General features: G+C 39.0%; 1 protein-coding gene across 3 annotated transcripts; it reads left to right on the top strand.

Annotated features, from left to right (window-relative positions):
- The first annotated feature begins 1,242 nt into the window (after nucleotides 1-1,242).
- znf362a (zinc finger protein 362a) lies at nucleotides 1,243-22,293 on the top strand. Of its 3 annotated transcripts, none has more exons than XM_053316376.1 (9): nucleotides 1,243-2,542; nucleotides 12,272-12,335; nucleotides 13,073-13,313; nucleotides 14,751-14,876; nucleotides 15,879-16,206; nucleotides 17,822-18,046; nucleotides 20,279-20,357; nucleotides 20,512-20,670; nucleotides 20,781-22,293. In XM_053316376.1, the coding sequence occupies exons 1-9, from the start codon at nucleotides 2,394-2,396 to the stop codon at nucleotides 20,898-20,900; spliced, it is 1,491 nt and encodes a 496-aa protein (XP_053172351.1). In that variant the 5' UTR covers nucleotides 1,243-2,393; the 3' UTR covers nucleotides 20,901-22,293. The 3 variants fall into 3 exon arrangements, with proteins under 3 accessions (XP_053172351.1, XP_053172348.1, XP_053172349.1); XM_053316373.1 differs by lacking the exon at nucleotides 1,243-2,542 and adding an exon at nucleotides 8,314-8,398; XM_053316374.1 differs by lacking the exon at nucleotides 1,243-2,542 and adding an exon at nucleotides 8,335-8,398 and having other exon boundaries at nucleotides 13,106-13,313.
- Nucleotides 22,294-22,534: the final 241 nt, after the last annotated feature.

Genomic DNA, 22,534 nt, shown 5'->3' with positions numbered 1-22,534 from the left:
ATAATTATTTGATTCCCTACTGATTTTGTAAGTTTACCCCCTTACAAAGATATGAACTGTCCATAATTTTATGGTTAGGTTTTAGGTTTATTTTAACAGAGAGAGAGAATATCAACAAAAAATCAAATAAAGGTTATAAATTAATTTGTATTTGATTGAGTGAAATAAGTATTTGATCCCCAAGCAAAACATGATTAGTAGTTGGTGGAGAAACCCTTGTTGGCAAGCACAGAGGTCAGAAGTTTCTTGTAGTTGGTCACCAGGTTTGCGCACATCTCAGGAGGGATTTTGGTCCACTCCTCTTTACAGATACTCTCTAAATCCTGAAGGTTTCGAGGCTGTCGCTTAGCAACTCGAAGTTTCAGCTCCCTCCACAGATTTTTTATGCGGAGACTGGCTAGGCCATGGGAAGACCCATCCACGACCCATCTTCAGTGTTCTGGCTGAGGCCAGGAGGTTCTCATCCAAGATTCTACAGTACATGGCCCCATTCATCACTTTTAACTCAAAGAAAAAAGTCAGAATTCAGACTTTTTTTCTCAGAATTCTGACTCACTTTTTTTCCCACCTCTTCCGTAGTTGCCAGTATTTCCTCATAGGATGCTGATTGGTCTGAACTGGTTTAGCCAGTAAGGCATTCATTGTTTTAGTTTATACTGAACTCATTTATTGTAAGGTTGTTTCCTTAAAACCTCATACAGAAAACTGAGGGCAAGGTAGTACTCCATCGTAGAGTATTGTAAATGTTATTTTCATTATTATTATAGGTCTGACAATTATTTTCTTTACAGATAGATTGATTTTTAAGTGTGTAAATGGTCTGAAAATAGTAAAAAAAACACTAAGATGTTGACTGTGGTATCATGGAAAACTGTGAGAACACACAATATTGAAAATGTTCCTGTAGGCTTTTGCCAGCTAAATGTGTGTTTTTGTCTGTGTTCTTGTTATTGTGAAGCTACCTTGGGTTTCATGAAAGGCGCTATACAAAATTAAGTTATTATTATTATTATTATTATTATTATTATTGAGAGGATAGTACCAGTGAATATTTGGCTTTCTGCTTTAAAAATGGCTTAAATGATGAATCATTTATCAAAATTGTTGTCAATTTCTTGTCAATCAACAAATTGATTAATCCATTTATCATTTGAGCTGCAGAGTACCATTATGTATAGGCCTAGTGGGGGACAATAAGGGCCCAACAATAAATGTTTGCCCCAAGGCCCCATAGGAGGTTAGTAGTTTAGTGGTTTATTTGGTTGAGTGCATACATTACAACAGTAAATATAGCTGTCAGATAAATCTGAAGTTTTAGAGGCAAAATAAAATCTGTGGTTCACCCTGAAGTCACTCAATATTTATTTACACATTTCTTAATGCAGAGTTTATGTGATTATCACGTCAACATCAGCACACTTTATATTAATCTTTTCAAAGTATTGTTGGCCAATGGAGTCTTCTTTAAACTGGAGAGGCTCAGTCTGTAACCCATTGTGTAAAGACAAATTGCTGCAGATCTCCTGGCCCTGAGCAGTAAGAACAGTCTGTGTAGCAAGCACGCCTCAACCTGCCTCCTCAACACCTTTCAGCAGTTTCCACATATTATTCTTCACATGTGAATAGCTGCTCAGAAATGCTTATTTACATTTTATGCAAACCAGTGTTGACAGGCAGATAGACCTGCTGCCTGCATACATGAAATATTAACATGATCATCCTTGTGTTTCTGACCTGTGTGGTTTCATACAATTGTTGCATTGTGAGGGACAGACGTGATGCGTGTGTTTGCTGAAAATGAAACTAGAGGTTTGATACACAGCTCCAACAAATTTTCTATAGTCCGGATCAGAGGAATGTTCACAGAGAGGTTCAGAGGCAGTACAAAGATGGAGAGCACACCCACGAACCCTATCATTACATTCAACCCCAGGCAGGGAAAACCCCACTGTCGCCACCCACACCGGCTCCTGCATTTTGAGTTCATGTGTTCCTCCATGATAAATGTCAGAGGTATACCTCTCTTTGTCCTTTCGTGCTCCTGTCCTCTCCTCTCTGCAGACAAACACTCAGGGGAGAGGAGGACAAAGTCTCCATGGTGACGCGCCGACATCTGCATGCTGTTCCAGGAATAGGCTTTGTGAACAGTGCAGCTGCTCTCTGTTTTCTCTGGGTCAACAGACTGCATTGGCTCTGACATCAATATCCCAGGGTGCACAGGTTTGGAGGGTTCAGACAGAACTAGAACGAGGTTGCCATTATTGTTAACTCCATTTTTCTGTGTGTGTGTCCTCTCTGTCTGTGCTGGGGCCTGGGTCTGCCTGTGCAGGCCTGCGCATGTGATCAGGAAGAACAGGAGGAGGGAGAGGTAGGCCATGCCCCAGTAGGGGTTCATGGCAGTGTGCATGGGGCTGAATAGGTTGGGCAAACATCTCATCAGGGAGTTGGTTGTATGCAAACAGGTAGCAGTCCATACTTCCTCCTGCTTCCATCGCCACCTGACATTGAGGGCAATGACAACCCACACTGTCAGGCAGCAGAGGTAGCTGACACCAGGAGGCAGAAAACTTTCTTTGTCTGAGTTGTTGCTGTCCTCTTCCTCTTCCACTGTTACTTCTCCTTTATAATGATGCTGATGATCAGAGCCCACTGTTGGACCCGCCGCCCGGTGAGCCCCAGCATAGTGAGGCCACAGCAGTCTGATCAGAGTCTCCACAGCAATCATAGGTATGATCAACACCAACACAAAACCATATGTGTGGCTGAGAAAGAGCTGGAAGCGCAGGGCGATGACATCACCAGGTGGGGTCAGGTCAGTCAGCCAGGTCTCAAAGATGCGAAGACAACTAAGCAAAACTAGTGAGAAAAACATAAAGTGTCAGTCAGTGAGGTGACTTCGGCTGGGGAAATTAAAGGAAAGGTTCACAGTTTTTCAAGTCTGTCCTAAAACAATAGTTAGATTCTCAAATGAACATTTACATATATTTTTCTTGCTGTGATCATCTCTCTTGTTCTTACTGACCATCAGAGGAGCCCTTCATAATGCACTTACAATGTGACAGAGGACAAAACCCACAAACTACACTACAAAAATGTATTTAAAAGTTTATTTGAAGCTAATATGAAGCTTCAGCTGTCCAAATTAGTCAAAGCAAGCAAGATGACGACAACGACGATGATGACGACGACTTCCATCACAGCTCAATGGGGAAACACAAAGAGAATATTTTTTACTAAAATGGCTGTAACTGTGGAAGAAATCCAGTTCATTTGACTAAATCAGATGGTTTAAGCCTCATTCTCTCTTCAAATAAACTTTTAAATACGTTTGCCAGAATTGAGGACATTAGATTTAGTCCCCCATTACCGTCACTGTAAACTCAATTGGAAGGAATCCTCTAACGGTCTGTATTATCAGGAGGAATGATTACAGCAAGCAAAACCTGTTTAAATAGTCAGACTTGATTCAAGACACACACAAAGTATGTATACCATAGGTTAAGTTGCCAGGGAGTGCATGGGAGGAGTAGCTCAACTAGTTTGGAGAAAACTGATGTTAAGATTAGATTGCAAAAAGGTTAGTTTAGGATGAACCCAAATGTACAATTGCAAACTAAATCTACTGTAAAAACTAGAAAAGGAGACCGAGTTGAAACATTAAAAAGTGTCACAAAATGTTGAAAAATGTCGATCATATTACTTGTTTTGTCAAGCTAACACTAAAAAACTCCAAGTTAGCCACACCCACCAGGCCGTCAGAAAGCTGAACCCCCCCCCCCCCCCCCCCTCGCTAGCACTATTACTATCACTACATACCATACAGACTGGAATTGCTGCTATTCACTGACTGTTCTTTTTGCACGGTTACTGTTACAAATATATCTTACAGAATATATCTATCTTTTCAATATTAGTAAATGTCTTATTTGTTGTGCACTTCAATGTTCACTTTTTAGTGTTAGGAAATGTCATATCTTATCTGTTGTGCCTGTGCACTTTATCTGTTTCACTGTGGGATAGTGAGAAACGTCTTCTCCATTCCTTTGTATGTCTGGTACATGTGAAGAAATGGACAATAACGCTGACTTTGACTTTTGGCTTTTTGAATTTTGAATGAACTGTCACACGACAAGAGACAGGAAAAGCAGCCAATCCTCACAAGTAAAAGACTAAAAAATATTTGGCTGCCTGCTTTAAAGAACAAGACAAAATCGATCAATTAATGATGATGATTACAAGTGTTAAATTACATCCTGTTTAAATTGAAAGAGCTGTTGGGGTACGTCAGACTAAAAAGGAACTGGATTGGAGTTGGATTACAGGACTGTGGTGACACCTGGTTGTGTCCTCACCTGTGACCAGGAAGTCTGTGAAGATCAGGAGACAGCAGCAGCAGAAGCTGACAGGGCTGGAGGACGCCGCCAGTGAGGGCAGGAAGAGAAGACTGCAGGCCAGTTTGCATACACACAACACTGCCGCTTCTTCCAACACACCATCCATAGCTAAAACAAAACACATACACACAGATCAGGATTTGTAAAACTGTTTTCTTTTGCCTCTGTGCGACAGAAGTCATCCAAGGCATTCTGCTGACAGTAACCCATGCCCCTCTCCTCCAAGCAATGATAAACCTTTCTGTATAGCTACTATAACATTTCATAAACTTACTTGATTGTTTTACAGAATCATTTCACTCTCAGTGAATGTGTTGCTCCATGGTTGTAGATCAATATTTCATTGTGTACATTAGTAGTGAACCCTGGACTAGACAGCTGTTTACAGTTGATTGTTCATTAAAAGTTGTCTTCCTCTGTTGTGATATTTACATTTCCTTTTTACAAATGACATTTAATACCACCACATAACAAACAACTGCTCTAAAACTCCTCAGTAATTGTGAGCATAGATGCAAATTTAGAGCAGACCTGAGGGGAACAGACACTTTTGCTATAACTTGACTGTAAATATCCTGACTATGATACAATGCAGTCAAACTTGTTCAACCTGTGAAAAAGATATTTCACGTGATGGTGAGAGGAAAATTTGGCTGATATGTAAAATGCTGCTGTGAGGTTCATTTGTTCTTACCTGTGCTTACAGGAGTCTCCAAAGCAGCATGTCAATATGAGCTTCAAATGTTTCATCTGCTTTCTTCACCTCCCCTTTGCTCCACCCTCTCAGGGGATAATGACCCCCCCTTTTATCCCCCTCTGCCCTCCTCCTGCACCTGGCCTGTTTGGAGGTGACAGAACATGTGCGTTCTCAGAGGGTGTGGCCCTGTTTGTACAGACTGGAAAACCAGTCTGGCAACTAACTAACTAATAACACTGACAGATACAAAGTTCATGTGTGTGTGTGTGTGTGTGTGTGTGTGTGTGTGTGTGTCAAGAAAAAGTTGTTGTTAGCAGTCCATGATACAGAGGATAGAAAAAAGTTTCAACAAGGTTTCACACATGCAGGGAGTTTCATAAAGCAGGATTTGACAGAAGATCAAATAACTGAAAAAGATGACACTACATCCTGGTGATACATCCTGGTTGAATCAACAAAAGTTTAATAATAGGTTAAGAAATATGATGCATTCATGCTTTTCAATGAGAGTCAACTTTCCTTTTAATGGTCAACCCTATTAAAAAGGAATGCCCCATCAATTGTCATGATAATTTGCATATCATCATGACTGATAATGATCACTTTAGTTTACAGTAACAGCCACTGTAGATTGTTTGGACTGTTTGCACGGTCCTCTTTAATTTACAAAAGGGAGTTGTATCGTACTGTACATTATTTATCTATAAAGCTCTCCTGGGGAAACTCAATTATCTTTTAGGGCCATTTATATCTTTGTTATATAGCAACAGCAGATAGATAGATAGATAGATAGATAGATAGATAGATAGATAGATAGATAGATGGATAGATAGATAGATAGATGGAGAGAGAGAGTGAGAGAGAGAGAGAGAGATGACAGGAAATGAGGGGAGGGAGGGAGAGGTGGGAAATGCCATGTAACAAAGATATCTGGCCGGACTCAAACCTGGGAGTCAGCGGCCCTGCGCCACCAGAGCGCACCGACAAATCTGCCTCATTGCTTTAAGATTGTTTTGAGTCAATGTGGACAAGAAGTCTTTAAAGTGCTCAGAAAAAAATAAACTTGTACATTTCCATGACAACTAAACAGACTTCATCATCTGAGGAAGAACGTGTGATATGATTGAGAGCTCCAGAACAACCAATAAATAGACTTTGTGGTGACTGTCAAACTATACTCAGGTGTCCTGAATGTTGGTCATTATTGTCTCTAATGTGGAACTACTTTGGCTATTATGCATGTTCTGTGATTGCATTTGTCTATGTGTGTTTTTTGTATTCAAGTCTCTCTCTCTCTTGAAGAAGAAGAGATCTTGAGCTCAGCCAGGATACTTGTTTAAATAAGGGAATAACTAACAAACTGTGTTGCAACTTCTCACTGGGTTTAAACAGTCCAGTGATGCACAAATCTGCTTTCACAGTAGGCCCCTGTCTGTATGTCCTGAGGATATAAGGAAAACCTTTGTGACCACATTTGCCAGGTTTATTGACCTATTTCATCTTAGTTATCTACAACATAAATGAGGAAGTTGTGTCCAGTATAGCCCAATAAAGTCAATAGGAAGCAATTTTTGCTGTCCAAAAAAACCCCAACCAAAATAACAAACCAGTTTGATTATATTGTGAGCTCTGGGTTTTAAAAACAACATGTGTCCTAAATAGTCTCTTCATCTCACCATGTTTAAGCTCTTGAGAAGCTTCAGCTGCAGAAAGGGTTGGCTTCTAAATCTGTCAGTGAAAAATTACTCCAAACATTTTATCATATCGAGCCCATGCACAGTTTTGCACTGGCAAGAGATTGTAGAAATGAATATGAATGTGTGTGTGACTTTGTATGTGCTCCTCATACAGGAAATACTATGCAGGTGAGAAAGCAATCGTGTGTGCAGGGCTGAGCAGTGACAGCAACACACTGGATTTTGTTATTGTCACTGAAAAGCTACAATCATTTGATTTTATGTTTTTAAAAATGTATGGCCACACTGCGGGACTTAGTGCACGATGATAAAAGGCCCAATTTTTGGCAGATAATAACTTAAAATGACAGGATAATAAATAGTCTGTTAGGCAACTTGTGTCCTTTGAGAGGCATTAATTTGGCTTTATGGTTATTTTGGAGGCTGTAGTTTGTGGTGCTGATGAATTTCATCATTTTTTTAATGAAAGACAGACAGCAAACTAATACAATACCTTGAAAAAGAAACAGGAGCACTAGAATTGTGCCCATGGACATCAGGTTTGAAAATATAAACTTCACATTGAGATGTTTCAAACATATTGTCCATCCTCACTGAGATGAATGGGCTGGATCAAATACTATATTCAATAAAATTCAGGAAAATATTCAACACCACAGCCTCAAAATTGCCATATCATTAAAAAAAATGTAATCAATATCTCTCTAAAACAGTTTCAATAAAAACTGAACATTATAACCTTCATAAATGTAGGAGGATGTAGGTTTTAGGATGTTATTGCAGGGCTGTTGGATTAGACGGCATTAGTTTCATCTAAGGGTACCTTAAACTAAAGGGTATATTCAAATTAATTACATGATTGTAATCTCTCATTTCCACATGTAAAGTGATCACTATTTTCTGATTGGTTTTTTTTTTTCAGAAATCAAAAACATGTCTTCATATTTTCAGCCATAATGCATCATGTCCATGATTATCTGACAATCTGCCTCTTTCTGTGTGTCTCAGCTATAGCAGCAGTGCCATCTCCTGCTGAGCTAAGCACAGAGCACATTAGCAGCCTGTCATGCTGCTGCTGAGAAGATTACAGCTCATATCTACTGTAACTACATGACAGTTTGGACCAGCTTTTATTGAGACGTCAGAAAAGGCCATCTGTGATGCAACAAATTATTCTCACTACTATACCCTCACACAGCGGAACTGGAAGTCTGAGGTTTTGTCTGGTGACAAATATAGTCCTAACTGCGTTTATTTCAGACTGTTGAGAGAAGTCAGCCTCACACACATCCAATAATATAAAAACACCACACACGCCTTTCCCACTGTACAGGAAAGGCGTGTTAAATATGAACTTCCCATGCATATGCTTAGTTGGATGTAAACGCTGCAGCGCAGATGCGACAATGACATCTGCTAGAAAATTAGAAACCAGAAAATGGGTTAAAAAAGCAGTTTCAGCTCGCTGTTTTCACGCTGAACAATTCCTCGCCTGCAGCACCCAGAAGTGAACAGCAGGCGACCCGGAAGGTTTGAAGTCCGACTGAAAGCAGGCAGAAAGAAAGAAGAGTCTAATCCTTTATAAAATATCTCTGCTCTGGCTGGTTCAGGTATGTTAGCCGCTCGATGCAAAATCTCTGCCTGTTTTTTTTTTTGTGAGTGTGTGAGTGTGAGTGTGTGTGTGTGTGTGTGTGCTCCTTTTTTCTTTCTCACACGCAGCTGCCTTGTGTCGCCTCGTCGCTGTTTCTATTCAAGTCATGCAAAAGTTGCAATAAAAAAGGAGCATTAGCAGCGTGTAAATTATTCACACTGCTTTCTTTTTTATATAAACGTTTCCACTGCGAGTTTGTGCAAAGCTCGACATTTAGATTTATAGCTCAGAGGCTGCAGAGCTTTCAGCAAAGGCATGATGATTGTTGTAGGAAGTGTCAGGCTTTTTTTTTCTCCTCAAGCCGGGCTATTCAAACCTGCAAATCAAAGTAAACAATCATTCGTACGCTTAATGCAAATAAGCCACATCCCGACGTATCCCCAGCGGTTCACTGCATGTGGAGAATTACCTCCTTATAATATTCGGATCTGCAGAATATGGCGTCCAGTGCTTATAAAAATAAGACAGGGCTGCCATTTTTGTTTTCCTTTTGTCTGAATTTTTTTAATAAACTGTCTGAGAATGAGGGAGAGGCAGCGGACAGACCGAGGCGCAGCGGAGGATCGTTTCTCTGGAGGAGGAGATGCTCTCATTTAATGATGATGATGATGATGATGAGATTAAGATTTTCAAGTCAGATCATTTTAGTTTATTTTTAGCGGGATCATAATAATTCGGCCGTGCTAATACAGAAAAAGGGAAAAGTTAACCTCAACTTTTGCTCCAGTGCTGTTGATTTTCTTCCTCCCAGATGTTGTAGGCTATTTCTTTCCAGAGGTGATTCACTGTAATTATGTTTTTAGTTGATTGCCCTGATGCAACTTCTTGAAGCTGTGCTATACGTTTTATGTCAATATTGGACGAGCTGCCTGCACACCACTGTGGTGACATTTGACCCTCCACTACTAACATCTGTAGGATTATTACAGCAGTTTACGGACCATCTCTGTTTATGTAAGAGATGTTAACAGAATAGACATCAAGTGTTTATCACTTTCTGATACCACTTTAGGTAAAAGCTTCCTTTATGAAGGGGATATGATATATGTTTGTCAATAACAGACCTACTAATGCTTTATACATCAAGTACAAACCATTAATAATAGAACAACTTGAAGGTTTTCAGTTAGTGAAAACACCTGACCGGTGTTTATCATGTTGGTCCATAAAAAATTATTAAGCGTTTTCTCAATTTCTAATGAGCTATCAAGTCTCCAAGCACACTTTGAATAAGTCATTAATAATGGATTTTGATCCATTAATTTTGCAGTCACAAGTACTGATAAGTGAATGGATTTTGAAGTTAGTGATCAGTCTAAGTGATTTGTTCACAACCTGACAACCCAAACATTGTTATTATAAAAAGGCTTGTAACAGATTAGTTTATGTTATTTATTGTGTCCCAGGCAACATGGATTTAAAAGACACTGGAAAAGACTCCAGTGGTGAAACTTTTGTCAGACACAATTATAACGTACATTACACTGCAACACATCTAAAATTTTTATATTAATTTTTAGACATTTTTATAAAACTTTACTAAATTATTTATTAACTGCCATTAATCACAACTAACAAAAATAATGGCTTATTTGAAAGTATGAGTACTAACTACAGCCTACCAGTTTACTGACTTCAGATTCCATAAATGTCTTTAGCAGAGGAGCTGAAATGATCAGTCAGTTGAATCAATGGCAACATTTAAAAAAAATAATAATTAATTGACATTTTTCAAGGAGAAGTATTATCTGGCTCCAGCAAGTATGAGGATTTGATGCTTTTCTCTGTCTTATATGATAGTAAATTGAATATATTTGGGTTGTAGACAATTGAATTTGGCCTTGGACTATGAGATATTATAAGGGGCATTTGTCACTATTTTCTGGCATTTTATAGACCCAAAGAGTTGTGTGCACTGTGCATTATATTGAGCTTCTCTTTGATGCATCTATACTAGCAATAATTTCTTATATTCTTTATAACCCACTGGAAACGATAAAACCCTGACTATTATGTGCAGGTATAAATATTAAGGACTTTAATATTTAGTTGCATTATCCTGGCAAAGGCAGTGTAGTCTAGACCTGACTCCACAGGTCACAATGCTGGCTGACTTTACAAGGTCTTGATGCCACATTGAGTTAAGACAGCACAGACCAGCATACAGTATAAAAGTAAAGCAACGCGCAGGAATTGTAAGTCACACGCAGTACCTCACTGACATTAAATGATTTCTCGGTGAAGCGTGTAATTTCAAAAAGCGACACAGAGATGTCCAGCAGCAGTCAAACTCCTCCGAGGCAGAAAGCCTCCAGGAAGTGAAACTGATCCCCACTGGCATCATTAGAGAAATATTTTCTGGGGTTTAGTGTATGCTCGTACCCCTGGACGTATCATTTTTGTTTCTCTTGGCTCACCGATATGGACTGTGTTATGCCTCTGCTAAGCCAAACAGACTTAGGAATGGTGGAGTGTGCCAAAGCACGCAATGCAAAATGTCTCGAAAAGAACTTCACACTGGGTTGAAAAGAGAAACTGTGGAAAGAAAAGGCCTACAGATCACAGCTTTAACAGCAAGTAGCTTTGTCTTCGCTAAAAACTTGAAGAGCAACTTCATCAAGCATTATGTTTAATTGCATGCTAAGAAAATGAAATATACTAATTTAAAAAATGATAAAAAGTCACTCTCACAGATGTAAAAAAAGAGAAAGAAAAACGTGTGTCACTTACAAATCAGTGTAGCTTTTGGTTTCTGAACAGCATCATCATTAAAGTTATTCCATGCTTTATCTTTCTTTGGATCACTAACCAACATCACTCAGGTCTTGCTGCACTCTGAGGTGAGACTCTGCAGTCATGACCCCATGTGTCGAGAAGGAGACAGTTAGTGACAGATTAGGATCTGAACAGTATCACTTTTAAAGTTTCTGTTTTCTCTGATAACCATTCAGTTCCTTACTAACCGTTGTAATCACATGAGAGGCTATATCTAAGGCAGCATGCCCATCATGCAGTCTTGTGGTTGAAAATCCTCAGAGAAAGCTGAATGCAACGAATCCAACACAGTGAACGCCGTCTCGCATCACTCACTTTATCTTCTTCCTTCCTCTCTGATATCTCTAATGAAGTGGAGGCTCAAAGAAAGTGCAAGAATACACTGCACTTAAGGAAAAGAGGAGAACTTAATACAGAATGTCTTTGAAAATACATCATCACAAGACTATGATCAAGGGACAATTTATCCCAAATTATCACATCAAACAGTCATCTGCTGCATGGGTGGAAATTCAGTGGCACAACTTTTTAACCGCTGTTTTCTTCACAAACAATAGATCTTCACATCATTTTACAGTTTTAAAGGTTTAATGGAATATCTTAACATGGGGCAAATGAGTGTAAAAGGCTGCAAGATAAACCCGAGTGGTTCCATGTCAAGTAAATTTCTTTGTAAAACCCAATATTACAAACCACAAATTTGCCTCACTGGGCTTTAAAGCAATACAACAACCTCTACCCTTTGACCCTCGAAGCTTAACTGTAGAGTCAGTAAAAAAAATGTATCTCAAACACAAAGTTATGCTTTTTTCTGATTTCCTATAATCACTAATTATGACTCTGAAAGTAGGACAACATATAGCAATCAACCCATTCAAAAGCAAACATTGCTTTGTTTTAAGGAGTCAAAAGTCAAAAAGGTTGGCACCACTTTGTTACAAGTTTTACTACAAATATGCACTTAATACATGTATTGGTCAGTATTTTACTAATGGACAGGTGGAGCAGCTGAGTCATGCCCACATCTGTTTTATGACCTCTTATGTATTCATTTCAGGATGGCTGAACCTCGCTTTAACAATCCCTATTTTTGGCCTCCACCTCCTGCGATGCCGGGCCAGGTGAGTGACTCTGGTGTTTTCACACATTCACAGTCTGCAGTGAAGTCTATGTATTGTACATTTTCTGTGGAAAGGTCTGTTGCTTTTTATAATACTAAAACAAATCACAGTTTAAAAGGAATAGTTTTGGAAATATGCTTAATTTGCTTTCTTGCTTAAAGTTAGAGAAGACTGAAATCACACTCACATCTAAGAGTGGTGTCAATCTTCTCATATCACTCTCAGCAATAAAATGAACAACCATACTTCCCAAAGTATGCCTTTAATGCAGTGGTTCCCAACCTGAGAGTCAGGACCCAGGGATTAAATGGATATAGTAAAACATTCTTACAGTTTACTCATTTTTGCTCTTTTATTAATGAAGAATTATACTATCTCTTTAGGCCTCTAGAAAATAAATACCAGGCACTTTCAGCTCTTCTAGTCTCTAATAATCCCTTATATAAATTGTATGCCTGTTTTTTTAATCTCACTGGGTTCTAAAAATTCTGCATGAGAAAGAAAAATCTCTGCTTACAACCCCTGACCATGCAAAGGTCACACCCTGTAATGAAAGGTCACAAGCCAAAAAGTTTGGGAACCACTGCTTTAATACAGTGATTAGCTGTTGATCCTCAGATGATGTTTTGGGTACAGTGTCACGTATAAGCCATTAGAGGGAACCATCGTGTCATAAACTGACAGTGACTGAACTGATGACTGTTCTCTTGTCACAAATGTTGTTTCCTGGCTGTCAGCTGGATAACCTAGTCTTGATCAATAAAATCAAGGAGCAGCTGATGGCGGAGAAGATCAGAACGCCTCATCTGCCTCCCACCACAGTCCCTTCCCAACAGCCCTTACTGGCTCCCCAAAGCCAGGCAGAGGGTGGACAGCATGTGATGTCCAAAGCCCATCAGATGCAAGTTCTCCACAGCCACAACCCGTCTCAGCCAGACATCGCTCTGCACGCCCGCCCCGCCTCCAGCTCAGTCACAGGTACGCCTCCTCTGATGCCTCACCGTTTCTCAGGCCCTCACTTTTTACTAACGTGCATGAAATGTATCCATCCTGCAGTATCTCTCTCAAGTGTTGTAGTAATCTCTTTTTGTTTTCTTTGGGGGTGCTAAAAACATACTTAAAGAGGTCATATTATACCCCTTTTCCCAGTTTAGTATTTTCATTTTCATGGTCTATTTACAAACATTTGCATGTTTTTATGGTCAAAATGGACCAAGTTACAGCTGTACAAGCCATGGATGCAGCCTTTCTGTCTCAATCTGCCTGAAACGGGCTGTTTTGTGTCTGCTCAATGCCCCTCTCTTCTGATTGGCCGACTCTTTTCTGAGTGACGTGCACCCAGGCCAGCCACAGGTAGGCTAATGGATTGTAGCCTACTGTAGTTAGATAAAAACAGGGCTCTGGGCTCGCTTTGTGTGTGTGTGTGTTAGCCCCACCCTCAGTGCTTAGCATATAATTGTCACATCATAACCTTACTGAAGTCCAAACAGCTTCTTTAAAGGCACATGCTGAGTGCATTTCTCCATGGAGTGAGAATTTTGACCTGCTTTATAATCTCCTTTCTACAAAATGTCCCCTTTGAGATTGTTGATCACCTTGAAACCTCATACATTTCACAGATTTTAAGAGCATTAAAGCTAGTAAACATGGTTTTGAACTGATGACATGCTTTATAAGTCTGTCTACAGAAAATCATATATTACTTCTTTTTGTAAATCATGGTTAAATACAATGAGTTTTAGGTTTTGGGGTGCCGTGGTGGCCTAGGGGTCAAGGCGCTGACCATGAACCCCAACATTCTGGTTTGCTTCCACATATGAACTTCCAAATATGCTGCATGTCATTCAACATAATGTCTCTGTATCTGTAGTTGGTTTTGGCAGCACATTTTATGGCGCACCACCCCACCCAAATCTCAAATAAGTGTTTTTGCCTCTCCTGTGGACTTGAGTGTAGGTGTCTACATCTGGCAATCCTTTTTCACTTTTTCCAGCATTTAAAACTTAAATATATACTGTAGAATTTACAACATGAATGACTTGAATTAAATGAATGAAATTTACAACAATGAAATGTACATATGTTGTCATCTTTATCAAATGTACAAGTCCAGTTTGTGGCAAACAGTTAACACTAATAAGGTTAGAATGAAATAAAAATACTTTTGAAATTAAAATGCTTGATTTAGCAATTACTATTACCATTATTTTTACACATGCAACATTAGGTTTTTTTGGGACCCAAAACTGAGTATGTAAAGCCTACATAGTATGTTTCTATTGCTACAGATTTCCATGTTGTTGATGTATTGTGTTATGTTAGCTGTTTGATTTAAAGGTACGCAGGTTGATGGTTAAATAATGAAAGATGAATGCATATTATTTAAAATGTGAATTTTCTGCACATCTTTTCCAGGTCGTATTCTGGGGGATGTAAACTTGAATCTGGACGATAAGGCAGCTATAAAAGCCAGAGGATTATGGGAAGACTGGCATCTGCGTCAACTCATAGACCATCCTTCTAGAACAAACCACGTCTCAGGTAACCACACAGCCGACACTTCCTATTGTCATATTTAAGAAAGAGAGATACTCAGGTCTGCAGTGTGAGATGAATTCATTTGGAGCGGAAAATAATGTTGTCGAAACCTGACTTCTCTCTACTGTAAGTAGGTGCAGGAAGTAGACAGAACAATGTAAACATTTAACGCAAAATGAATTGAACTTTAAAGTTAAGTCAATTTGCAAACACAGCTACAAAAGGGAGTCATGTAATATCTTGCATGCCAATTGTCAGTGTTTGCCCTGTGTCCATTATACTGCACTCCTGTCAGTCAGCCTATGATAATCATTTGATAGTGTTATTATCAATTGATTTTGCAACATTTACAGTTTGAAGTTTTAGCAAAAATGATGTCATCTTTCTGTTAGCTGAATAATGTTGCTTTAAAAACATTCAGTCTTATGTCTATGTAGCAGTGTCTGTAATTTCAGTCATTATTTGTTATCCCTTCTATACACTTAGCTTAGATTTCTGAATTACTGCCCACATATCTGATTTTTTTCCAGTTATTTAAAAATAGAAAAACATATATTCAGATAAAGTTCATGAATGTTAATTATTAGGCTTTGTATATATGTGTCTGTGTATATGTATATATCTGTCTTTCAGTGTATGTCAGTGTGTGTAGAGATATATAATATATTTGTGTACACACATGAAAATATATGTTTTCATGTATCACTGTTGACTCGGTCAATGCAAAAGCTGCATTTACTAGCCAGCCTGGTATATTAATTTTACTACTTTAATCAGCTGCATTTAAATGCAAAATACTGATAGACATTTCAAATCATACAGTTTGAAATGCATCTCCACAAGCACCTTCTGTCTCTCTACATGTATAACACTAAATACAGTATATAAACAGATGAATACAGCAAATAGCAATGTAACCTGTCTATTAGTGTTGCACTTTCAGAAATGTAATCCCTCTGTATTACAATGACTTATTGCAGTCTCGTCCTCCTTTGCACCCATCAGGTGTGGCGCTGGCATCCAGAACAGGCAACCTCAACACCTCAGAGATCATCACCCCCACCACGCCCACCTCCAGTAGCCACAGTCGGCTGGGTGGAGCCCCCACACCTCACCTCATCTCAGGGTTAGCCAGCAGCCACGGGATGGAGCCTGGGAAAAACAACGGGGGCCTTGTGGGACTCCTCGGGCCGCCTCCAAAGGAGGAACGAGGGCGTAAGAAGATCAAAGCAGAGAATGGGTCTTCACTGTTGGTGGTGCCCTACCCCATCTTAGCCTCAGGCAATGACCAGTCCTGTGTCACCATCACTGCCAAACCAGGAAAAACCTACAGGTAATGCAGCTGCTCTCACTTGAAAGTTTCCCATGTCTTCTTATATAATACTGGCGCTAATGAGTCTTGTAAATGCATGGTTACACCTCCTTTGATCCATGACTCACTACTGTTTCCAGATTCAGTGGTACACTAGATACTGAAGGTTTCACATCTCCATCTGTACTACAAAGTAGTGGGATTATACAAATAGCACATTGTAAGAAAATGAGCAAAAATAGATTTTAAAAAGTAATAATACCAAAAAAACTAAAATATGTTTAATAAAACTGAACTCAATCATAAGATGAAATTAATTTAGCACAAATTGTTTAATTAATGATGATACATCAACTTTTCTAATGTCATTTTCCTGCTCCAAGGACTACGAGCAGTTCTCTTCCCCCTTTTAACCCTCCAAATGTGTCATTACTTAATTTAAAAACAATTGTAAATGGACTACATTCATACATTATGTATGTTTATACACTGGTGAAAGAGGCCAACCTGCTCATCAGGAGGAGCTTCTAATCATTCACACACACGCACACACACACACAGATGGCTCAGCTCTCAGGAGCAGTTTGTGGTTCAGTATCTTGCCCCAGGACTCTTTGACAAACGGATGGGAGGAGCCAGGAATCGAACCTCCTGAGCCACAGTTTACAATATGACAAGCAGATACCACATCTTGTCTTTTTTCTGATTTAAGCATTCAGTGTTTAAAATTATTTCTTTCTTGTCTTATTACTCCTTTTCTACCTTCAAACAGCTGTTAAATCCTTACAATAAGCCAGGCCATATAGGAGAAGTACACAGCATTGTATCCATTGTACACACAAGTCTTTACATTTATCTTTAAAACAAAGTCAGATTTGCATCATATATATTTAATGTATCATATTTAACCATTGTTCAGTTCCTGGTACCTGTAGATGGAGCCATTTCCCAGCGTTTGGGTTCTTTTGTTGTTGTTTTTGCCATCTATCAGTAAGATTGTCAGAAAATATTCTGACAATATTAAAACTAAAACAGGATTGGTCTTTTGAAAATGGTCTCCAACCATTTGTGAATTTCTTTCTGATAAGGCAGAAGTTTGGGTGATTCCCAAAATATGCACACTTAATTAGTTAAGCTTGTATAGTCTAATGCAATCCAAACAGCTGCTATGAATTCTACTTTTACTTTTTTAATTAAGCTTATCATTTCTCATTGTTGCTGTTGTTGAAACTGTCAGAAAGTCATAATTCTACTTTATGTTTATTATTAAGGTGGTAGTGGGTGTGTGGTATTACTTTTTTTGACAATTATTTCTAATATATTGTCCTACACAAGGAGAGCAAAATATTAGAGACACCTTTCAGTCTGTCTGAGGTTGTTGTTCTTACATGGGGTTTTGTTTTAAGAACCATAAACTTATACACAAACCTCTAAAAACATATTTCTACTTTAGGTTAAAGACATGATACCGTTCCTTGCTCAATAATGTTCCTGTGTATTTCAAATTAATCCTCCCAGCAGCATAAGTGAACAAGTCCCAGTGACAAATCTGCAATTTAGGAAAACAGGCTCCATGTGTGTTTCTCTGTGCATCTTATTTCTGTGTCTTCTTTCTGTCACTGTGCTCTTTCTGCAGGTGTAAAGTTTGTCCGCTGACCTTCTTCTCCAAGTCAGACATGCAGATCCACTCTAAAACGCACACAGAGGCCAAGGCTCACAAGTGTCCTCACTGCACCAAATCCTTTGCGAACGCGTCTTACCTGGCCCAGCACCTCCGCATACACCTTGGCGTCAAACCATACCGCTGTTCATACTGTGAGAAATCTTTTCGACAGCTCTCACATCTGCAGCAGCATACCAGGTTTGATATTTACATACACTCCCTCCTTTCTATGTTGGTAAATGGACAGTATGGGCGCGTTTCCACTGCAGGAACTTCGGGGTAATTTAACTGCAGGAACCTCCTCTACACCGCCATTTACTGGGACTTTTGGGGCCAATAGGTTCGGCCCTGAAAAGCTCCTGGGTGGGGCTTGAGGTTAACCCGGCGCTGATTGGCTAAACCTAGAGGAGGCTCTGACGCCATCAGAAAGCACCAACACAACCGGCATTTTTAAAATCCAGCAGAAGGGGAGCATTAGCCTAGCAGACACCGCTGTAAACAACAAGAAAACAACATGAAGATGTACGACAAATGGACTGACGATGAGGTGCAGGCATTAATTGCCGTCTACGGCACCCAAGACATTCAGAGGGGGTTTGAGTAATCGCGGCGAAACTCATGACGTCGCCGAGGGGTCCTACTCTGCAGTGGAGACACAGCCACTGAGAGGGCCGAGTGAGAGGACGGTTCCTGTAGAAGTTCCTACCCCCTCCTTTTACCAGGAACTCCTGCAGTGGAAACGCGCCTTATTTATGTACAGTAGTGGAGCAAGTTGGGGTTCACTGTCCTCAAGGACACCTCGACATGTGGGAAGACAGGGGAAGCTGAGGATCAGACCAACTCTGTGACCATGACATTTTTTTTGCTATCCACCAAATCTTTAATAAGCTTAAGTAAGCTCACTATAATGTACCATTTCTTCATGTGCATACAAATATAAAACTATGAGGGAACATGACTGTAGTCAAAATGATTTATATAATATACTTTTAATCTTTAAATCTAAGTCTTTAAATCACAGATTAAAATGTGTTTGCAGTTAATTAGGTAGGTAGGTTTGTAATTTATTTTAATTAATTTCCTGCAGATTCCAGCCAACAATGAGGGTAAACTTGTTGTTAATTCTTATACACAAGCCTTCAATAGATCATTTGTAAAATGAAATTTAGTGTATTCCCTCATATTAAAGAGGTAGTTCAGATTACAAAGACGCATCATGTTTCACTTCCCTCCAGTGGTTTAGGGCTGTACAGTTGCTGTCCTCCCAGGAAAAACAACCCTATAGAGTGTAAATACAGTTGCCAAAAATAACCTATGGTTACATTTGAGTGAAAAAACACCATCTATCTAGCTGTCAGAATAATATGATAAATACATGACCCAGAGAATTGACACTGTTCAGATCACATTTTATATGAGGTGACTTACTCATTATAGGAGGCGGGTTTGGTGGATGCCAGTTAGATGGCAAAAATTGGTAAAAAAAAAATGGACTTAGCTGCAGGAGACTCCTGTTTCCAACCACAAGTCTGGACTTTTTTTTTTATGTGGTGTTTCTTGTTCCCATGACAACAAAGGTTAGTTAACTTTAAGGAAGTAGTAACAATGTCTCAAGGAACATTTGACCACAAATCATGATGTTTCCCTTAAGCTAACCAAGTGTTTTTTGTGCCCTAACCACAGTGTTGTCACACCATCAAACATCATTATTTTTAACAGTGATTTGTTACAGTTTTGAAAAATGCCATATTATGTTTCATTGGGTTGCTCTAGAGTACAGCTACTAACGACCTATGCGGATGTTCAAAGCTAATAACATAACTTCATGAAATGGGTATATAATGTGTATAATGTGCAATTTGCATGTTGTGTGACACAATCTTTGAAAAATTGAAGAAAAAAGATGTTGCTGAGTTTATTTCTTAAAGCCTGAGCAAGTAAATAAAAAACATCTGCATCATTTAATACTATACAAGTAAGAAAACTGGATGTATTCTTTTGTAATTTGTGTGAGCCAACCCTTTTTTAGTGGTAACTTATTACAGTTAGGAAGGAGCACCCGCAGTGTTAGCTACAGGCTGTAGTGTAGATGTTCCCTAGTGATGACAGTAACTGGCTTTGTCCTTTTCAGCTACTTTTGACTCTTTTCTTTTCTAGACAGATTTTGCTGCTGGGTTCTCATGGTGCTGTGCAAACAAAGACAATATAACCCCCCCCCAGCAACAAAGTTTTAAACTTGTCACACTGGCAACACACTTGTTATTCTAGTTCTTATTTTAGGAAAGTTATTTTTGGCAGCAATTTTTGTCATTTGAGTATGTTTCATCACTTTTTTTGCTTCAGTCGGTTGAAAGTTACTGTAGCTTCTTTTTTAACCTGCCTGAAAAGATTTTCATTTGGCTAATGTTTGCCTCACTTTTCCTGTTTTAGAATCCACACCGGCGATCGGCCGTATAAATGTGCCCATCCAGGATGTGAAAAAGCTTTTACTCAGCTATCCAATCTGCAGGTAAATATTAATTGCCTTTCCCCTCAACCTGTTTTACTACCCCCATCCTCCGCTGCTTGAATAGATCTGTGATGAGATTGTGAGACAACTTCCACAAAATTGCATGAATGTGTCTCATTTTGTGTTTTTTGTCTTTTTGTGTTCCCTGCTGAAGTCTCACCAGAGGCAGCACAACAAAGACAAGCCCTTCAAATGTTCCAACTGTTACCGTGCCTATTCAGACTCTGCGTCGCTGCAGATCCACCTGTCCGCACACGCCATCAAAAACGCCAAAGCCTACTGCTGCAGCATGTGCGGCAGGGCGTACACCTCAGTGAGTTGGAGATCCAATCATCTTACATTTTAAAAATCTGGATTAACTGTAGCATTCATGTCTAAAGCTATTCTTTTTTTGTTGATGAAACTCTGTTTTTCTTTCCCCAGGAGACTTACCTTATGAAGCACATGTCTAAACACACACTGGTGGAACACATGGTGTCCCATCACTCCCCTCAACACAGGACAGAGTCCCCCAGCATCCCTATACGGATCTCCCTCATCTGAACTCCACCACGTGGTTTAATCCTCACCCGTCTCCTGCCCTTCCTTTTTTTCTGATTCCTGTGATATCAACGTTCCCCTGATGGACTTTGAACCCATGAATGGGTTCTAAAAAATGTGCCAGATTGTACTCGTATCTTGTGAAGAGGTGCTCTTTTAATGAGTATATCCTCCCTTTCTTTCATGCTGACCAGATAGTATTATCTGGAACATCCAAAGATGATTTCTCAGCACTTTCAGGCCTGGAAATGACAGGCCTAAAAAATGTTTTTTTGTGTGTGACTTCACAGAAAAAAAAGGTATCGCTCCAGGCAGCTACATGGAAAATCTTTTTAAACTTTTTTGTGTTGTAACAGATTACTTTGTCTTTTATATGGTCCTTTGCTTTCTTAAGTCTTTGCAAAAAAATATATTTGCATCAGAAATAGTCTTCCATTAGCTCGGTGGCCAATTGAACATAAAGCTGAATGCTTATATAAATGTGTATTCATGTATATTGTGCCACTTTTTATGTCCGTGTTTGCAGTGTTTTACCATTACAGTACATGTCACCATAATGCACACACAAATAATCAGTTCATTTTTCTCTTCAGCAGTTTTTATTTTCAACCATTTTGCCACGTTCACTCCTACCAGGATGAATCATAACTGAAAGGATGGATGTTTTTTTTGTTTTTTTTTACATATTTATGTTACAAAACAAAAATGATGCTCAATTCTCGAGTACACAGTTTAATCTGATCACATTTAAAAAGGTGTTTCAGTCTCTTAAACTATAAGCACTGTTATAGAGATGGTGATTAAATAAGTTATTTTTAAAAAAACAACAACACTAAAAACCAATTCAGATACGGAACTGAAACTTTAATTGATGCAATGTATGAACTTCTGCTACCATAGCACAGAAAGTGTATCAAAATGTGTTTTTATGAGCAGGTCAAGTCCCTAAATATAGTTTAAGTATTCTTATGCCTTTATTTCTCTGAATATTCATCATAATATTTAGGATTACTATGTTAGAATGATGCACTTAAAGTGCTTTAATCCACTTCATATTTAATTGGGTGTGCAAAAAAAAAGAAAAGAAAAGGCAAGACTGATATTCTAATCCACCGCTCTGCTGCTGCCAAACAGACGGATATGTTATAGTCCTGGAAACATGAACAATATTTTGGGTTTTCAGTTTTAATGTGTAGATGAAGCATCAATCTTCTTTAAATATTCATTGTTTTATTAATGAACACTTTGCCATTTTGTAAGCATTTAAGCCTTAACTTTGTTACAACTCCACTCTGTTGTTTTATCACTTAACATTTGCTTTTTATGTCATAGCATGATATATACTGTAAATAAACTATATTAACTGTCAACATGTTTTATAATAAATAATTCTACAATTACAGGAAAGTCTACATTTGATTTTTTTTCTAGTGATAGGACTTGCACCTGAAGAATCTTTGAATGATTGTCCCTTGATGCTTTTTATTTGAATGTAAGGTTATCTTGGCTGAAGAAGAGCTCATGCTGCCCCCCATGAGTCATGACAAAATGCCGCCCTGGGTACTTGCCCAATTCGCCCATATCAGGGACCGCTACTGGATCTGAACTTGAAAATGAACTTGGCAGGGAAATTCTTC

Source organism: Scomber japonicus, chromosome 3 (assembly GCF_027409825.1).
Source record: "Scomber japonicus isolate fScoJap1 chromosome 3, fScoJap1.pri, whole genome shotgun sequence".
Lineage (NCBI taxonomy): Eukaryota > Metazoa > Chordata > Actinopteri > Scombriformes > Scombridae > Scomber > Scomber japonicus.
Note: the sequence above shows the minus strand (reverse complement) of the source record. Positions and strands in the feature narration are given on the sequence as shown.

What these genes read in the sequence shown, in the direction of transcription:
- znf362a (XM_053316376.1), top strand. Translation starts at nt 2,394, where the DNA reads ATGGCAGTGTGCATGGGGCTGAATAGGTTGGGCAAACATCTCATCAGG. An exon ending in CACACTGTCAGGCAGCAGAG is followed by an intron (nt 2,543 to 12,271) that starts GTAGCTGACACC and finishes TATTCATTTCAG; the next exon opens with GATGGCTGAACCTCGCTTTA. An exon ending in CTCAGCTATCCAATCTGCAG is followed by an intron (nt 20,358 to 20,511) that starts GTAAATATTAAT and finishes TCCCTGCTGAAG; the next exon opens with TCTCACCAGAGGCAGCACAA.